This window comes from Brassica rapa, chromosome A08 (genome assembly GCF_000309985.2).
Source record: "Brassica rapa cultivar Chiifu-401-42 chromosome A08, CAAS_Brap_v3.01, whole genome shotgun sequence".
In the NCBI taxonomy this organism is placed as follows: Eukaryota; Viridiplantae; Streptophyta; class Magnoliopsida; order Brassicales; family Brassicaceae; genus Brassica; species Brassica rapa.
In genome coordinates this window covers 3,251,758-3,267,398 of record NC_024802.2, presented here as the reverse complement: position 1 = coordinate 3,267,398, position 15,641 = coordinate 3,251,758, and the positions used below count along the sequence as shown (strand labels likewise).

The window sequence follows — 15,641 nt, the reverse complement described above, 5'->3', positions numbered from 1 at the left end:
AAAAAAACTAAAAAGTAAAAACCATGAAGCATCTCATATTAAGAATTCAGAGCAAAAGAGTAGCAAACACAATATTATCCAAAACACACAAACTTATGACAGTTTTAGCAAGTACACACCACACGAGATAAGGAAGAGAAGTCTTGGAAATAGCAAACATTTTATTTGGCGATAAGAGATAGATAGAGCTGAACTGAATCAGCAGTAGAACATAACTCGCTTCACGTTATCTTTCAAAGGTGGGAGTGGCCTCACAGCAGCGTTCACGTGAGGCCCACGCATGTTTCTACCACCCATACCACCTCCACGTGCCATGCTCCCGCTTGCCATCGAACCACTGTCTGATGTCTCTGGCTCCATGTAGAACCGAGCCCTGAACGCTGCTAGATGAGCATAGTACGCAGGCGGCACTACAAAAATCCCAACAACAACGATTAACAACTCATCACTTATCGTTCCCATTCTCTAAATAAATAAATAAAAACTATACAATTCAAATCTTCGCAAGAGAAAAGAAAAACTCACCAATGGATACAGAACGAGTGCATCTCGCATACCTACACAATTCAAACAAATAGGTTGGATGTTATGGTTTGTACATATGGGTACAGAACGTCTGCAACTCAACATGTAAAAAAAATGCTAATGAATCTTACGTGTAACATAAGTTATTGGTTAGAGACTGGAGTCCATCAGCAGAGAAGTTGTTCTCATCCCAAAGAACGTGGTAATGGGCAGGTCGAGAAGTTCCCTGTTAAAAAAAATTGTTTAAGCATTTCATATAATCTCAGCCACACGATCACTTGAGATTTGATTAGAGCTCTTTTTCCTGTACAAAGATTTACCTGAATACCAGCATGGCTACAGAGGTAAAAGTCGAACTCCGTAGGGTGACATATTTTGGAATCCACGACAGTTCCTACAGACAAGAGATTTAACAAAGTTTTAAACATGTCAATGCAGCTGATTAAATGTGCACGCAAAAAAGGGTTCACACCAATCCCAATTTGTCTCACCTGGTAAGATGTTGCCACTTCTATCCACTGAATTACGATCATTATGGTTCTGAGCAAAGAGCCTCGTGTGATGGCGCTTCTGCACCACCACAAACGTCACTGGTGGCTGATAACCTGCTTCCAGCGAGGCACATGCCTGAAATGGTTGCAATTCAAATCACATTATTACACATAAGACAAGTACCACCAAACACAAATACACGTCATTTGTTATGTGTAACTCTTACCTTGCGGATGGCATCAAGCTCGTAGAGCAAAACCTGATAGAATTGTCCTTCACTAACTCCGTCCCTGTGGCATATAACCATAAAATAAACATCTTTAGAGAAAAATATACACAGTTATATAACAAAATGTGCGCCAAAAGAATGACTTAATACCTATAGAATATGATCCTCAACGGCTTATGCCCAGTTGATCTACGGAAGGCTATAAGTAACTCCCTGTTACAAAGGAAACAAAATGCAATAATCAGTTAGTTGGAGCAAGTAGCAGCAAAAAACTGATTCGTAGCATAGTTGACAGTATTGAGAAACATACTTTATCATGCCACCAGTCACCACCCCTTTCTGAGGATCCTTCCATTCTTTGAACAGATCCTGAATGAGCTCTTGTCTATGCGCCTGAGCACACACCAGTCCAGCATACTTGGTAACTTCAGGCCAGTCCTGGGATGCGACAACCTGAAAAAACAATTATCATTGTGAATCAGAGTAAGCACATCAGACTAAGTTCATGGCGAAAAATGAAGCATGCATTCACAGAACAAGATGTTGAAAGTGAGACTTACAGCAGCAATAGACGGGCTTGAATCCTCTCCAGGATGAGGATGGGTTACATCAGCACCAAAGATTATGGTAGGGCGATCACTGACCAGAGGAATTCGCCTTGACAAGGCATCAACAAGCACTGTATTCCTTCCTCCAACTTTAACATTAATTTTCAAAGCCACATTAGCCATATACTGCTTGCTCATCTTGAAGACATGCTTAGTCAGGCAGCACTGAGACACAATGCCGAGTTCGGTCTCACAGATGCGCTTCAGATCACCTGCAAAGGAAATGACGATTAGAAAGCCTGTTTATATGTAAAAGCAGACGATGAAGCGTGCTAGAACAAGTCTCATACCATATAATGATCCATTATTGTCTGGTAGAATGACAATAAGGAGATCAATCTCTTTTCCTTGAGATAGCTTGGCCATGGCATCATGATATCGAGTTTTCAGGACTTTCTCCACATGCTCAGGACGAGCACTAACTGGTGGGAGGACTGGTTCTGGATTAAAGGCCTGCAGGTACGAAATAGTTCAGATATCAAGCTGGGAAAGGTTTAATAAACTGACTAAGTTGTGCTCTACGAAACGTTGTGCTCTACGAAACTTACCATGCCAGATATGTGGCACATCTGAGCAAGTTCCTGACAGAAAGAACGTGCCATATTGTCTGGCACTTGCCTAGAGAAGTTAATGCAGATCCAGTTGCTCACTGTTCCGCCATTGATCATTTTCTGCATACACCATCATATCAGGAGAATAGAATTATAGAATCATAAACACAAGCAGTAGGCAGACAGATGAATAACTATTTCATCTAGTTACCTTATTCATCATATTCCACTGACCAACTTGTGGCAGACAAGTCCCCTCCCTTCCAGATTCATGATACTTGAGCTGCAGAATCGAGCCATTAAATCATATTGCAACTCTAACTTAGTTATAAAGATATACATAGAAAAATGGAATAGCCCAAGAGACAACTACTATACCCATGGAGGAGGCAGAATTCGAGCTTCAACAGAAGCAAGAGACGCACTTATCTTGATGCCAAACTCCTTAGCATAGGGGTCGTGACTGTAATCATTTAGCTCCACCGTCTAACAATCCGAAAACAACATATCAAATTAGAATAAACAGCAGTCTTCAACAACATATGAATACTGGGGCAATAAGAAACAAGACATTCAATAGAAAAAAACATATAAACATACTCGTAAGATATCTTTTTCTCGTTCTTGGGGGCGCTGACAAGTCACCTTCAGCAGAGCAGTGATTTGCCTCTCGTTCAACCTTTTTGAGTATCTCTGACCCTCAACTATCTTGCAGACCTGTGCAAACAACAGCAAATTAGCATAGGAACTATTGGCGAGAAAACAAAAGTTGATGAATTTTGAAGTTACCTCCATTGGTAGATAATTTGGCCTGTTAGAATTCCCAACTTGCAAGCATGGAAGCTGTGTGTGCTGAATCCGAAAGCCATATGTTTCGTAGAAGTATTCAACAACAGACTTCTGGGTGTTTCTTTCATCGACAGGAAATCTGAAAAATATAACCCAAAATAGAAAGATAAACTTCTCCTGGTTCAGCATTCACGAAATACGAATCAGCAAACCTAAAACAAACACTCACGTCAGTTCTCGAGTGGCCACAGCAGTCAGGCCAGAAATGCGGTACTTCCGGCGCATATTTCCTCGATGGGTCACTTCAACCTTAACACCTCTAAGAGCCTTTTTGATCTGTTAACAGAATAAGACTGAAAGTAAGTAAACACAGGAAGGTCAAAAGTGCAAAACTTCACTTCAGCTATGCATGATGCTAGCAACAAGTAACGACTATAGAATGATAATCAAGAAATAACAATTGACTCATACCTTCACACGATCAGCATCAGATAAAGGCCGGGATCTAATATCCCTATTCAGCAACTGGCAAACAAATTCAGTCACAGGAAGTGCCTCTATGAATGCTGTCGATGACATGTCTACACAAAAAAAGGCAAGCAGCATGCATGAGTTGAGACATTGCAAGGAGATCAAATTTAAGAAAAAGTAATGAAGGTAACGCAGAAAAACATCGCACCTATGTTGAGTGATAAACCCATCTGTGTGGGACGAATGCTTTGGTAGAATCCACGCCAGCTCTCCAAGCCATCCCCCAATGATTGCTTTCTCCCTATATCAGGAGAATAAAATGACCGGGCCACAGGAGTATACCTGAATAATAATATGTTAGCAAAACTAAGAGAGCGGAGACTTGTAAGCTAAGTATTGAGTAATAAACATCCATGGGATGAGTGAACTTACTTGGAAGTTGGCAGCTCACGAAGAACAATATCAAGAACCTGCAGAGCCTCCTGCGGGGCATCAGCTTGTTTCCCTTGTAGAAACATTCCTAGGTGATGCAGATCAGCACGTGCAGCTAGCTTTATCACAACTTTGAACTCCCTTTCTCGTCTGTGAAACAGGAAATGCATGATTTACTCTGAAAAGTTCTATAATAAGAAAACAGTAATAATAATAATGATAATGTAAGAACTGACCTTTGTCCCCCAGCCCCTTCTTCCTCGTCATGAAGCAAGATTCTGAATTCCTTGGAAACAAATGGAAGCGGTCCAGCAGTGTAGAGACTTTTGCGACCATCATATGCAGGAAGACGTCTTCCAAGGTGTGACTCGCGATACAAGTCAACCAATTGTTTCATCACAGCACGATTAACACCCCTTGATGTGACTTCTGGAGTAATAGTAACCTGTAGCACCCAAAAAAAGACAGTAGCATTAGATGCACTATCGCTTAAAAATACCAAGGGAAAAGGTAAGCCAAGACTTACATCGTACTGGTGCAAATCTTTGTCAGGCAACTCAGCAAAGAAGTGGTTGGCCTTTACAATGCAACGCTTGCCGACCTGTCCTTTCCCAGGCCTCATTGGGAACTTAAAAGCTTTGCTGGAAGATGGAATAGGCTGGATTGCCTGACTCGAAGCTCCTTGTTCAATAGAGAGCTGTTCAAATTCTTGAACCGGAGCAGAAGTATCCGGAATCCGTGTAGGACTCACCTCAGACGGTGTAGGCTGAGAAGACACCGCTTGATAAGTTGGTGAGGTAGCTTGATGCAGCTCGGGAACTGATTGTCTCTGTGGCTGTCCAGCAGAGGGCGCACCTCCACGGCCACCACCGCCGTACCCACCTCGAGGAGGTCCTCCTCTCGGTCCACCGTACTGTTGTTGGTGTTGGTGCTGTGGTGGCTGGCCTTCTCTTGGTCCACCGTACTGCTGTGGCTGTTGGCCTTCTCTTGGTCCACCGTACTGTTGTGGCTGTTGGCCACCTCTAGGTCCACCGTACTGCTGTGGTGGCTGGCCATAACCTCGACCACCACCACGACCTCCCTGTTGAGACTGAGGACCATAACCTCTTCCACCTTGCTGCTGTCCTCCTCCTCCTCCTCTTCCTCCCCCCTGCTGATAACCACCACGCCCACCACCAGAGTGTGGACCAGCTTCACGGGAGCCAGACCCTTCACCTCCTTCAGATGAACCATCAGTTCTCTTCTTCCTCACCATATTGAATCCTTAGATATCACCAGCCAAAACAAACAGTTAGTCCCACAAAAAAACATAGAAACCCCACATTCAAAAGCCCAATCCACACAAAAAGAAGTTAAATTTAGAAACTATTCTTGAAAACTCTTAACCATATGAGAAACGAAACATAGCACGGGAGAGCAAAAGCCAAGAGTAAAACAATCAACAGCAACAAAACCCTAGAAAACAAGTTGGAAGACGTACAAGCACGAAAACCGCTACTAGATCCCAAAATTTTAAGAAATCAAACGAAACAAGCAAAGCTATAAGCTAATCAAAACCCTAGAAATAAAGTTGATTCACCAAATCGAGTGGAAAATCTCAACGAGATAGGTAGATCGAACACAGAAGAACCAGAAAAGGAACTTGATTTACCGGGAAAACGACTATCTCACGCCGGAGATACAACGATTTGACCAACCCTACTCTCTCTCTCTCTCTCTCTCCTCGCTGCGATAATACTTTCTCTCTCTCTCTCTAACCTCCAAACGAAACGAGATAAGTAACAAAGGAAGTGTGATTTTTACTGCTCCACTTTAAATCCCACTTTCTTCCTTTTTTTTTTCCTTTGTCCGACCAGAGAGCAACCCTCCTTGTAATTTACGAAACTACCCTCATCGTAATTAGTTGGAGTATGGTGACGTGGCGAGTCATGGTTGGTCTTTCTTGGGCTGACCCAATGGGTCGGATCGTGTGTTGTGGTAGTCTAGTCTTTCATTGTTTGAAAATGCGCTGCTGACGTGGATTTGCATAACATTTTTGTCGTTTTATATAGTACAGTTTACTTTTCAATTTTATCTCATCCGTTCTAGTACGTTTTCATAAATATACGTCTAGTGTTAACGTTTTGCATTAGTTTATTAGTTTGTTTGTCATGCATGATGCAACCACGCATACCAGATAAGTCATGGATGTATAAATATGTACAATATATAAGAGACCGGTCATTGGTTTAACTATAAATCCGTAGTAACTCATTCCGTCATATTTTTTTTCTTTGGATTTAATTTTTATCGTCCAGTCAAAAACGATTACATATAAAACAGTTTTTTTTTAAAATGTAGTTGCTCCTGCAATGACTATGTTACTACTATGTAAGTATGTATTATGTCAAAGAGGCATTTTTCAGTTGTCCTGACTCTTTTAGTGCTCGGATTTTGGTCAACCGCGTGTGCGGTAACGCATGCTGATGCATAACGAATCTAGAACCGACCGATTGAGACACTGAACCACTGAGACGAAGATCCAAGGAGTTGGTTTATAATTACTTCAAGAGGTCACGTCATGCATGCAATTCATTTCATATACGGTCTCAGCAAGAAGGAAACTTTAACGAGTCGTACGTTCTCAATTCCAAGTCATGCATGATCCATACGCTCGTCGATCCATTAGTCTATCGATTAATGTCACGATCTCATTCTTCTTTTTCCTATTTTTACTAGGGAAAAATGATTTAGACACTTTCCTCGAATGAGGGGAAGCATCGTAGCCTAGTGGTTAAGGTTTAAAGGTTTCTGCATCCAAGTTTAGGGGTCGAATCCAGACTATACAAATATTATATGAAGTCCAGGTTTCAATTTTTGGAAAAAGAGATTTATTAAACAATTATATAGACTACTGAAGAAAGACTTACAAGAGTTTTTCAACATAATGCAAGTAAATCTGGTCAGGCGTTGATCTTTATAGGACGGCTCAAGTGATGCTGTTAGGCATAGACCCTCATAAGGCAAATAGTATTATCGGTTGTCGAATATCGTCTATGTAATCATTTTCTATGATAATTTAGTTCCCAGGAAGAATCGAATCCATAACTGATGTGGATATATACAAGCCTAAGAGATTGTCACTAAGATACCACCACTTCGTTAACACATTTTATTTTCAGTCATTGGATTCGTCATCCCATCTCAACTCGCACGCAAGAAAGACAAAAAAAAACATGATATCAGTCATGGACAGCAAAATCATGTCACCAGGTCATGACCAAGGTCAAGAAATGCATTAATTCTTAGTTTTAACAAAGGACAAAAGTGAATAAATGAGAGCCGTTGGGCAAAATTAATAAATTAAATTACTTTCAAACTTAGGTAACCCCTCTCTTTCGTTGTTGTATAACTGTTGATTTATTTATTTGTCTATGGGAAAGATATTCAAATGAATACTTTGTGAATTATTTTTTAAAATTTTTTTGTTAAACTTCTTAATTTTTCCTTGTAAGTTATGATTAAGGTTAGAAAATGATCTTTATATTGAAAAGCATCGTAAATGGTAAGTAATACAAGTTACAGTCTACTAATTTCATTATCAAACTTGTAGGACTGACTCATCAGGCTTTGCTCAAATGAGGGATGCATTGAATACGAGTTTTATTTTACCAATGTGGTAAAAAGGGGATAAATAAGAACTGGTGGGGGAAATGTTCAAAATTTTAAAAATGTTTTACAATGGTTGCAACTTGCAACATTGGTGTTAACCTATAATCTAAGACGTTGATTGAGAATTTTAGAACTGATAATTTCTTTTTAATCATTTTGAAGTAAACCATGCTTCTCTAGCACTTTGTATAATCCACATCTCATCTTTCGAATTGAAGAGATCGTGTTGGGGCCAGATAATAGGTTTTTTTTTTGATATCACTCTTTCATTTTCATTGAAATCAGACCTGTGATTTATGGGAGGTGAAGCTTTTTGAAACCTTTACTATTTTTACTAATTTTGGAAATAATATTGATGGGTCAGCACGTGGTTTGATTTCATATTAATGTCTGTTTATTTTCTTTCTTTCTACAATTAATTGATTTGACGTTTCTCTAGTTCCAACTGGTTACTTTGTTCTTTACCTTAACTTGGTGTACCCATCAGAAAGCTACTTGATGGGCAAACTATTAGAAATTTATTTCATTTTTTTGGTAACTGATGTTTCATATACGGACGATACACCAGTTTTGACACAACGATAGGTACAAGAGAAAATGAATAATTACAAAAACGCTGCTTTCAAATAAAACAATAATGACATTATTGACTATTAGAGAAATAGTTAATTTTCTACAAACATATTGTTGTGTTTTCAGACAAAGTTTCATTGGCCCCATCAAAATAATGTGTTATTATTTTGGGCAGAAGAAGATACAGAAACGATAAGATTGACGTAAATAAATCTTAGTAGTACTATCTTGATTCACATATGGGTCCTTTTGTTGTTCTTGAACATCCATCCGGTACCAATTACCCATCAGAGAAGACATTTGATCAACCTTATCATACAACCAAAGATGCCCACCACACCAGTGTGTATGAACGATATCTTCTCTCTCCCAACTTTTCGGATCTCAGATTCATTTTATGATGCTAGTCATGACTTTTAAAATTACTAGAAACAATGAAGTAACTAGAGAGACTAACATGTACCTGTAAACACTAAACATGATCAAGAATAACACTAGTTGCACTTGCTACTTCCTTTACAAACTTCATCTCCTTTTATTTTTGCCAGCAAAATTGCAAAACACAATAATCAAATAGCAAAACCTGTGTACTTAAGAAGAAGCATTTCCCATCTGATTTTGTTTGCTAAGGATCCAAACAAATTCAACATGAACATCTTACATGAAGTCTTGCATATATGCAAACATAGAAACCTTAAAAGCTTTCCACACTCACGTTGGTGGATGTTAACAACAACGTCATCTATTCTCTTTCAAGCTCGAAGTGCTATTCAGCGTGTCAAGACTTGTCTTCTCACTGCTTCTTCTTCTTCAACTAGTCATAGGTGATGGCTCAGTTTACTATTGGCCTCGGCCTATTTCACTTTAATTTTGAAAATGAGATATTTTAATATAAACAGCCAAAAATAGTCACTCACACAATCACACAGTGATTCACACACTTTTTACATATAAACATAGAAAAGCATGTTACAAGAATCCAATGTCGTTTTTGTTGCATGCAAACATAGTTCTCACAGCGAGAACTTTGACTCATTAGATACAAAGACGAGTCATGAGAACAAAACAAGAAGTCAAACCAACAAAAGCTCGTAGTAACCTCTCACAGAGCCTAGTCTATCGGATCACGATTCACAAACCCTGGCTCTGCTCCTTCACTGCTCTTGCAGCAGCGCTGTACCATGCCGCTGCAGCCATTGCGCCCGGATCAGGAATTGATGCAAGAATCTCAGCTGACACATAGCTCGATCTCCCGGCCTGTACTCCATTCCCCAACCATCAGATCACATGAAAAGAAAATTATACATCCAAGCTCAATAAAACTCACCTGTGCTTGCATCTGAATGGTTGATTCCGCTCCTGCAGTTGCAGCTTCAGCAGACAGAACAAAAGCAGAAACAGGGTCCTCTCCAACACCCAGCTTCTGCTCACAATCAAACCGAAAACTCATTACTAATTAAACAAATATCCATCATTGGTAAAAAAGTAAACTATTGATCAGTCACCTCCTCGAGGACTTTTGAAGCTGGGATGAGAGCATCTAACATCGTTCTATAACCCGCACTTGCTCCACCATATTTACTGACAGCAGAGATTGATGACTTGAGTGCATCAGACCCTAATTCCAAGATGAAATCGAACTCATTTGCCTTTTAAAAATAGCTAATGACAGTACAAGAAACGTTCTCTTACAGTTTTTGGGAGTGACTTCTGACTGAGCATTAGCTTTTAACTCAGCGTAAGCTGCCTTGCAGAGGAGACTGCAACTGTTTGTCCCATCACACAGTGTAATGTTACTAAAAGCATGACCATTTGTATGGAAAGAAACTTTTCAGAAACAGATATATCGATTTACATTATTCCACTCGTTCCTCCCATGACTCTTCTGATGGATGAACCAATCTCATTCACTGTTTCAGCAGCATCATTGAGAGGATAACTAACAAAGACAGTAGTAACAGAGGGATCAAACTGTAGTTAGTAAAAAACACACACGCAAACAGAGGGGTACAAGAAGTAAAGTGGCTTACTAATTCTTCATGTCATCCAGAATAGCTTTTGCGCCTCTGCACATCTATGAATGGCGAGGGGGTGCATAAGGTTTTATTACATGTATAATGCAAAAAACAAATTGGGTTATATAACCAAACTTACTGTTGATCCACAGTCCCCGTCTCCTACTTTTCCATCCCATTCGTTCAAACTATCTTTTAAACTGATGACCACAGTTGCTGCTGCTTTAATAGCTGCCTCAAGGATTCGACCTTGTTGACTAAGTTCTTGAGGTCGGCCTAGAGACTAATATCAAGTAACCATTATCAAATGGAAAGTTCATATGAAACTGAGAAAGATTATCACATCTCCACTGAAACCCTTCTAAGAATTGATTTTAATCAAGCCTTAAACACTTACCTCTTCATTTTTGTTTTGTTGGAATGGAGGCAGTGGAACTGGGATCTTCGATGGTGGGCGGTTCCCTGTAGAGAGAGAGAGAGAGAGAGAGAGAGAGAGAGAGAGAGATTTAACTTGAAATGAAATAAGACAAGACACCACAATGACAGAACAAGAAAGACAATTTAACTACATCTCACAAACCATCTGTGCCAACTGGCCAACTAGGTCCCTTGGTCGGAGCATCCAGACGCTCTAAAATTGACTGGTCAGCCTTCATGATCGATATCGAGAAACCTGACAAGGGAAGGAGTTTAAGAGCCACAGCACAAAACCGATGACTCTACATAAACAACGACAAAAAGTTGTCACCTGCCATATCAAGAGATGACATAAAAGATCCAGTATACACCCTATCAACGGCAAGTCCAAATTCCAACTGTAGTTTAGGGACTGCTTTTCCAGCAGCAATCATAAGTTCCATTAGTGGGGTACCACCTAAGCTGCACAACAGCAGGAATGAAGAAAACATATTCACTAGTTAGACCATAAGTTGATACATACTATGGTGAAAATACATACAAGGATCACCTAAATAGGAAGATGGAATGTGCAGGCTTACCCATTAACCATCAGAACCACACTGTTACCACGTGTAATTGGAACATAATTAGTCTCCTGCAGTTAAGTGAATGCACAGGCCAATGAATGAAACACCAATACATGTATTTTTTTAGTTCTAATATCTTGGAGATAGCAAGTCATAACTTATAACTGCAAGATAGTCATATGGAAAGAAGAAAACAGGTACAATGCACATACTGGACTCAGTATCTGTTGAAGAACATGGGAGACTACAACATCCACAGGTTGAATGTCGACCACAGCAGCACCAGGTTCCCCATGCTAAAAAGAAAAGTTTAAGATAGCAAAGAAAAAAAAGAGTCAAATATAGACAGAACCAACAATTAGCGCTGTCTCTTTTCTACGGGTTAAAAGAAAATAACAACATACAACACCAAGCCCAAGTTCCATTTTCTCAGGACCCAAACGATCTGATGTAGCCTGTCCCGGAAGCGAACAAACAGTCAGTGCAACTCCCATGGTCCCTACCATCTCAGAAGCATGCTTTGCTTCTGCCGCAACTTCTTCTAAGGAAAGACCAGCTGCTGCTGCTGCTCCAGCTACCTATCCTTAACCAATAACCAATAAGAATTAAAAAAAAAACTGCCAGAAGGCTTAGAGTGCAGATAGAGGGAAAGCAAAGAGGAAGGAAGAGTGAGAACCTTATGGACAAGAACTGTTCCTGCTAAACCTCTGCGTCCAGATATGCCACGTGGCGGTGGGAGAGCACAGTCATCTCCAACAATCACAGTCTAGAAAACAAAAATGATTCATCAGTCTATCCACTAACGTCTCTCACCAAATTCTATAACAACAAACAGACAGTTACCTCTACTTTGAAACCCTCAGTTTTAGCTAGCTCAGCAGCTAGGCCAAAGTTCAAGCGGTCACCAGTATAGTTCTGCCAAAAAACTATAATTAGCCAAACACATTGAGAGTTCGAATCCATAGCTCATCTCAGCTTATTGATAAGTACCGTGACAACCAAGAGGCATCCCATTGGACCAGTTACAGCTCGAATCCCCTGTGAGTTACACAAAAACTTGACCATTCACTTGAAAGCCTCAAGAAAAGGACAAAACTTTTTGGGAGACTTACAGCTATGATGGAATCAACCGGTGGTGAAGCAAAGACATCACCGCAAATAGCTGCGGTTAGCATTCCTTCTCCCACGTATCCAGCTTGTGCTGGTTCATGCCCACTTCCCCCTCCTGTTACAAAATAGCAAAACTAATGTTAAATAAAACATAAACAAGGTTCGGACAATAAACTCATTATACCTGATATAACAGCAACCTTGTCATAATCTGCAGCCGAGACATCAGCTCGTAGTACAACCTTGACCTGTGAAAAACTAGCTGAGGATTTTGCAGAAAACGAAAAAAAGGAAAGATCTTTTTAATTAACCTCAGGGAGGCCATCCAAGTACTGAAGTCCAGGATAAGTTTCGACCAGACCCTCTATGAACTCTGTTACTACATCTGCAAATTTTTCACAGTAACGAATGAAAGAGCTTATGATCAACACAGTAACGCATTTGAACATATAAGATAAAGTCAACAGTCCTCCACATCAACATGCACAACTCTCATCCGAAAAAACAGAGACAGTACTTAAAGGGCCGGAAACAGAGAGTTCACGATTTCAAAAACAGGGGAACTCAAAGAAGGAAGAAAGGGACGAATGAGCACGAACCGTTGGGGTTGTTGATGAATTTCTTAGCTGGAGGAGCCATGGTGCTAGCTAGCTGTCAAGATGATCGAAGAAAGCTCACAGAGAGAAATAAAGAAGAAGAAAAGAATTGAAGCTCTGAGAGTCGACAATGGCAGTGAGGAGAAGAAAGTAAAGAACGAAGAGGAAGAAGCTAAACCGATATAAACCGACAAATTGGAGAGAGACAGCCAACTAAACCGAATAATTAACATGCTTAATTAAACCGATGTATGTGATCCCAGCAAGTAACCGGTAATAAAACACAAAATTGGAGAAACTCCAGTCACTAAACCGAGATGAACCTAAAACAAACCGAGCTAAACCTAAATTAAACCTGACTAAACCGAACAGTTAGAAAAACTCAACCGATATAAACCGAAGGTTAACAACGTATTGAATTAAACCGATGTATTGGGCCGGAGTTGAGCCCAGCAATGAAACAAATGACTTAATTAATAAGAAAAAAAAAATGTGTTCCTCCTCCTTGTATACGGTTCGGTTAGTCTATATTCGTTGTCTACCTCGCACAGAAGAACAAAGAGAGATCTAGAAGAAGAAAAGAAAAGATGGCTTTGCAATGGTTGATTCTTTCGTACGTGGTGGCCGCCGAAGTTGTAATCGCGGTGGTGTTGACTTTACCGTACCCTATGGTAGTGAAGAAGCGCGTCGTGTCACTTGTCTCTCTCGTTCTCCAACCTGCTGCTTCCATCGTTGCCTTCGCCGCCTTTCAGCTCTGCGGTGGCCACACCTCTCTCTTTCTCAATCGATTCTGATTTTTCCTTAATCCTTTTGATCTGCGAGTGATTCTGTGGTTACTCTGTTTTTCAGATATATACTGGAAGAATGAACATAGACTCTCTTGCTCATCGGAGGTATGCACTGCTACAGAGCGTGATCGCTACGAGAAATCTGTAAGTATCTATTGGATAATGTAAAAAGTTATCATCAATATTTGTACTCTACACTTTGATTCTGTTTCTGAAACTCTTTGATTAGTTGTTAAATTGTTAGGCTGAGTGTTTTGTCCTGTTTTGATCTGAAGATTCAAGTTTGTTAATTTACATGATACGGGCTTACGAGTCCAAAATCTCATAGTCACCAAATAAGTATATTTTAGTTAGGTCACCTATTGATGTCTCTTTTCAATCATGGCTATAGGTTTGTCAAATAGCAACATAGGTTTAGTTCAGTTTATACAATGTTATTGTTGGCAAATGATTATTCGTAACGCTTCATTATTTATATCTCAAGTTGTATCAGACTCTCGGATAGTTAATTCATCCCTCTCTTTCATTTGAAATGCCTCAGATTGCTTAATAACGGTTGTGTGTGTTGAACCACAGATCTACAAGGCACAGAGGAATGTTGTTCTGTGCGCTGCAGGAATTCTTCTCTACTGGTAAACATCATCACCTATTATCTCAGTCGCACACACACATAAGGTCTCAGTGTAATTTTACTGATATCTATCTCTTGTACATGTGCATTTACCGTATCTGTAAGTACAACAAGGACCTGGAGCTTTTGGAAGAAGCTGAGAAGAGACACAAGGACGAGTAATCTACTCGTGTATAGAGACTTGGTTCCTCAAAACCATATATGTAAAAGTCTTTAATTGTTTTCTTACATCTAATACCACTAAACCTGAAGAAAACAAATAGTGGATATCAATATATCATCATCAGTGTTCAATGCTTATTTCAATTTATTTTCCCTAAATAATATCACAATCTTGAAACTTGTGCATACCTATTAATACAATTCCTTCAGGGGTTTTCCATATGATTTCCATATGAATGAGCTTAAAGAAGATGAAAAGATAAAAGACAAAAAAAAAACTTTTGGGACTATTTAAGTTCTTAATCCATGTGTTTGACATGGTTTGATCAAAAAAAAAAATCCATGTGTCTGACGTACACAACTGTGGCATGTGGGCAACTGAGGGAACTACTGTAAGATTTAGAGAAACAATGGAAAATGATTTCTTTGAGTAGATTTTTGATAAGATATTTTATTTGAATTCTAGTTATCTTCACAGTGTATATAACGGATACAAAGGACAAAATAGAAATGATAATATAGCTCGAAGAACATATATCTGAATGTTCTAATGAACTAGTAACGTCGTGATGACTATTTGATGAGTACTTATGCCATGTCTTTTATATTACTCAGCTCAATCCCACTTCTACACATATTTTGGATGGATGGACGCTTGACGTCGAGGTGTCTCGGTCATGATCGTCATCTTTGGTTTGGGCTTTGCCTTCAAAAGATGAACTCGGACCGCTTAAATAACATTTTCAGGAACATGTTATATGAGACGACGATGCAAACATTGACGAATAAATGTTGTTATCATCTATTAAAACTGACCAATATTATCATATAGGGTTAAATCGATTTATACTGTCGAGTTATGAGTATAAAGATATTGTGTCTAAGGTTCTTCCAAAGAGCAAACAAACATGGAACAATTATGTATTTATGTTCGTCGAGTTGGAAGCCAGACTGGTGCTTCTGCTCTTTGGAAGAATTAAAATAATATGTTTTAAAAACTAATGTAAGAATTCAATTGACGCATAGATATTC

At 39.5% G+C, this 15,641-nt stretch overlaps 3 protein-coding genes across 3 annotated transcripts; 1 reads left to right on the top strand and 2 right to left on the bottom strand.

Moving 5' to 3' along the window:
• Nucleotides 1-8: 8 nt before the first annotated feature.
• Nucleotides 9-5,912, bottom strand: LOC103833004 (protein argonaute 1). The gene is made up of 22 exons (XM_009109110.3): nt 5,749-5,912; nt 4,624-5,360; nt 4,334-4,542; nt 4,098-4,247; nt 3,874-4,007; nt 3,666-3,775; nt 3,424-3,530; nt 3,195-3,333; nt 3,006-3,122; nt 2,784-2,891; nt 2,617-2,688; nt 2,403-2,525; nt 2,145-2,307; nt 1,807-2,066; nt 1,557-1,699; nt 1,397-1,459; nt 1,244-1,307; nt 1,017-1,152; nt 846-919; nt 657-751; nt 526-557; nt 9-410 (listed from the first exon to the last, which is right to left on the bottom strand). The coding sequence occupies exons 2-22, from the start codon at nt 5,350-5,352 to the stop codon at nt 199-201; spliced, it is 3,240 nt and encodes a 1,079-aa protein (XP_009107358.1). The 5' UTR covers nt 5,353-5,360; nt 5,749-5,912; the 3' UTR covers nt 9-198.
• A 3,315-nt stretch (nt 5,913-9,227) lies between these two features.
• LOC103833003 (putative 3,4-dihydroxy-2-butanone kinase) lies at nt 9,228-13,210 on the bottom strand. Its single transcript, XM_009109109.3, has 20 exons — nt 13,032-13,210; nt 12,744-12,817; nt 12,617-12,680; nt 12,435-12,547; nt 12,313-12,360; nt 12,166-12,237; nt 11,999-12,088; nt 11,727-11,900; nt 11,535-11,618; nt 11,335-11,390; nt 11,085-11,215; nt 10,917-11,009; nt 10,734-10,798; nt 10,476-10,619; nt 10,352-10,395; nt 10,177-10,260; nt 10,014-10,087; nt 9,827-9,939; nt 9,649-9,744; nt 9,228-9,578 (listed from the first exon to the last, which is right to left on the bottom strand). The coding sequence occupies exons 1-20, from the start codon at nt 13,069-13,071 to the stop codon at nt 9,453-9,455; spliced, it is 1,785 nt and encodes a 594-aa protein (XP_009107357.1). The 5' UTR covers nt 13,072-13,210; the 3' UTR covers nt 9,228-9,452.
• Nucleotides 13,211-13,559: 349 nt separating this feature from the next.
• LOC103833002 lies at nt 13,560-15,224 on the top strand. The gene is made up of 4 exons (XM_018653726.2): nt 13,560-13,787; nt 13,878-13,960; nt 14,393-14,448; nt 14,553-15,224. The coding sequence occupies exons 1-4, from the start codon at nt 13,616-13,618 to the stop codon at nt 14,662-14,664; spliced, it is 423 nt and encodes a 140-aa protein (XP_018509242.1). The 5' UTR covers nt 13,560-13,615; the 3' UTR covers nt 14,665-15,224.
• Nucleotides 15,225-15,641: the final 417 nt, after the last annotated feature.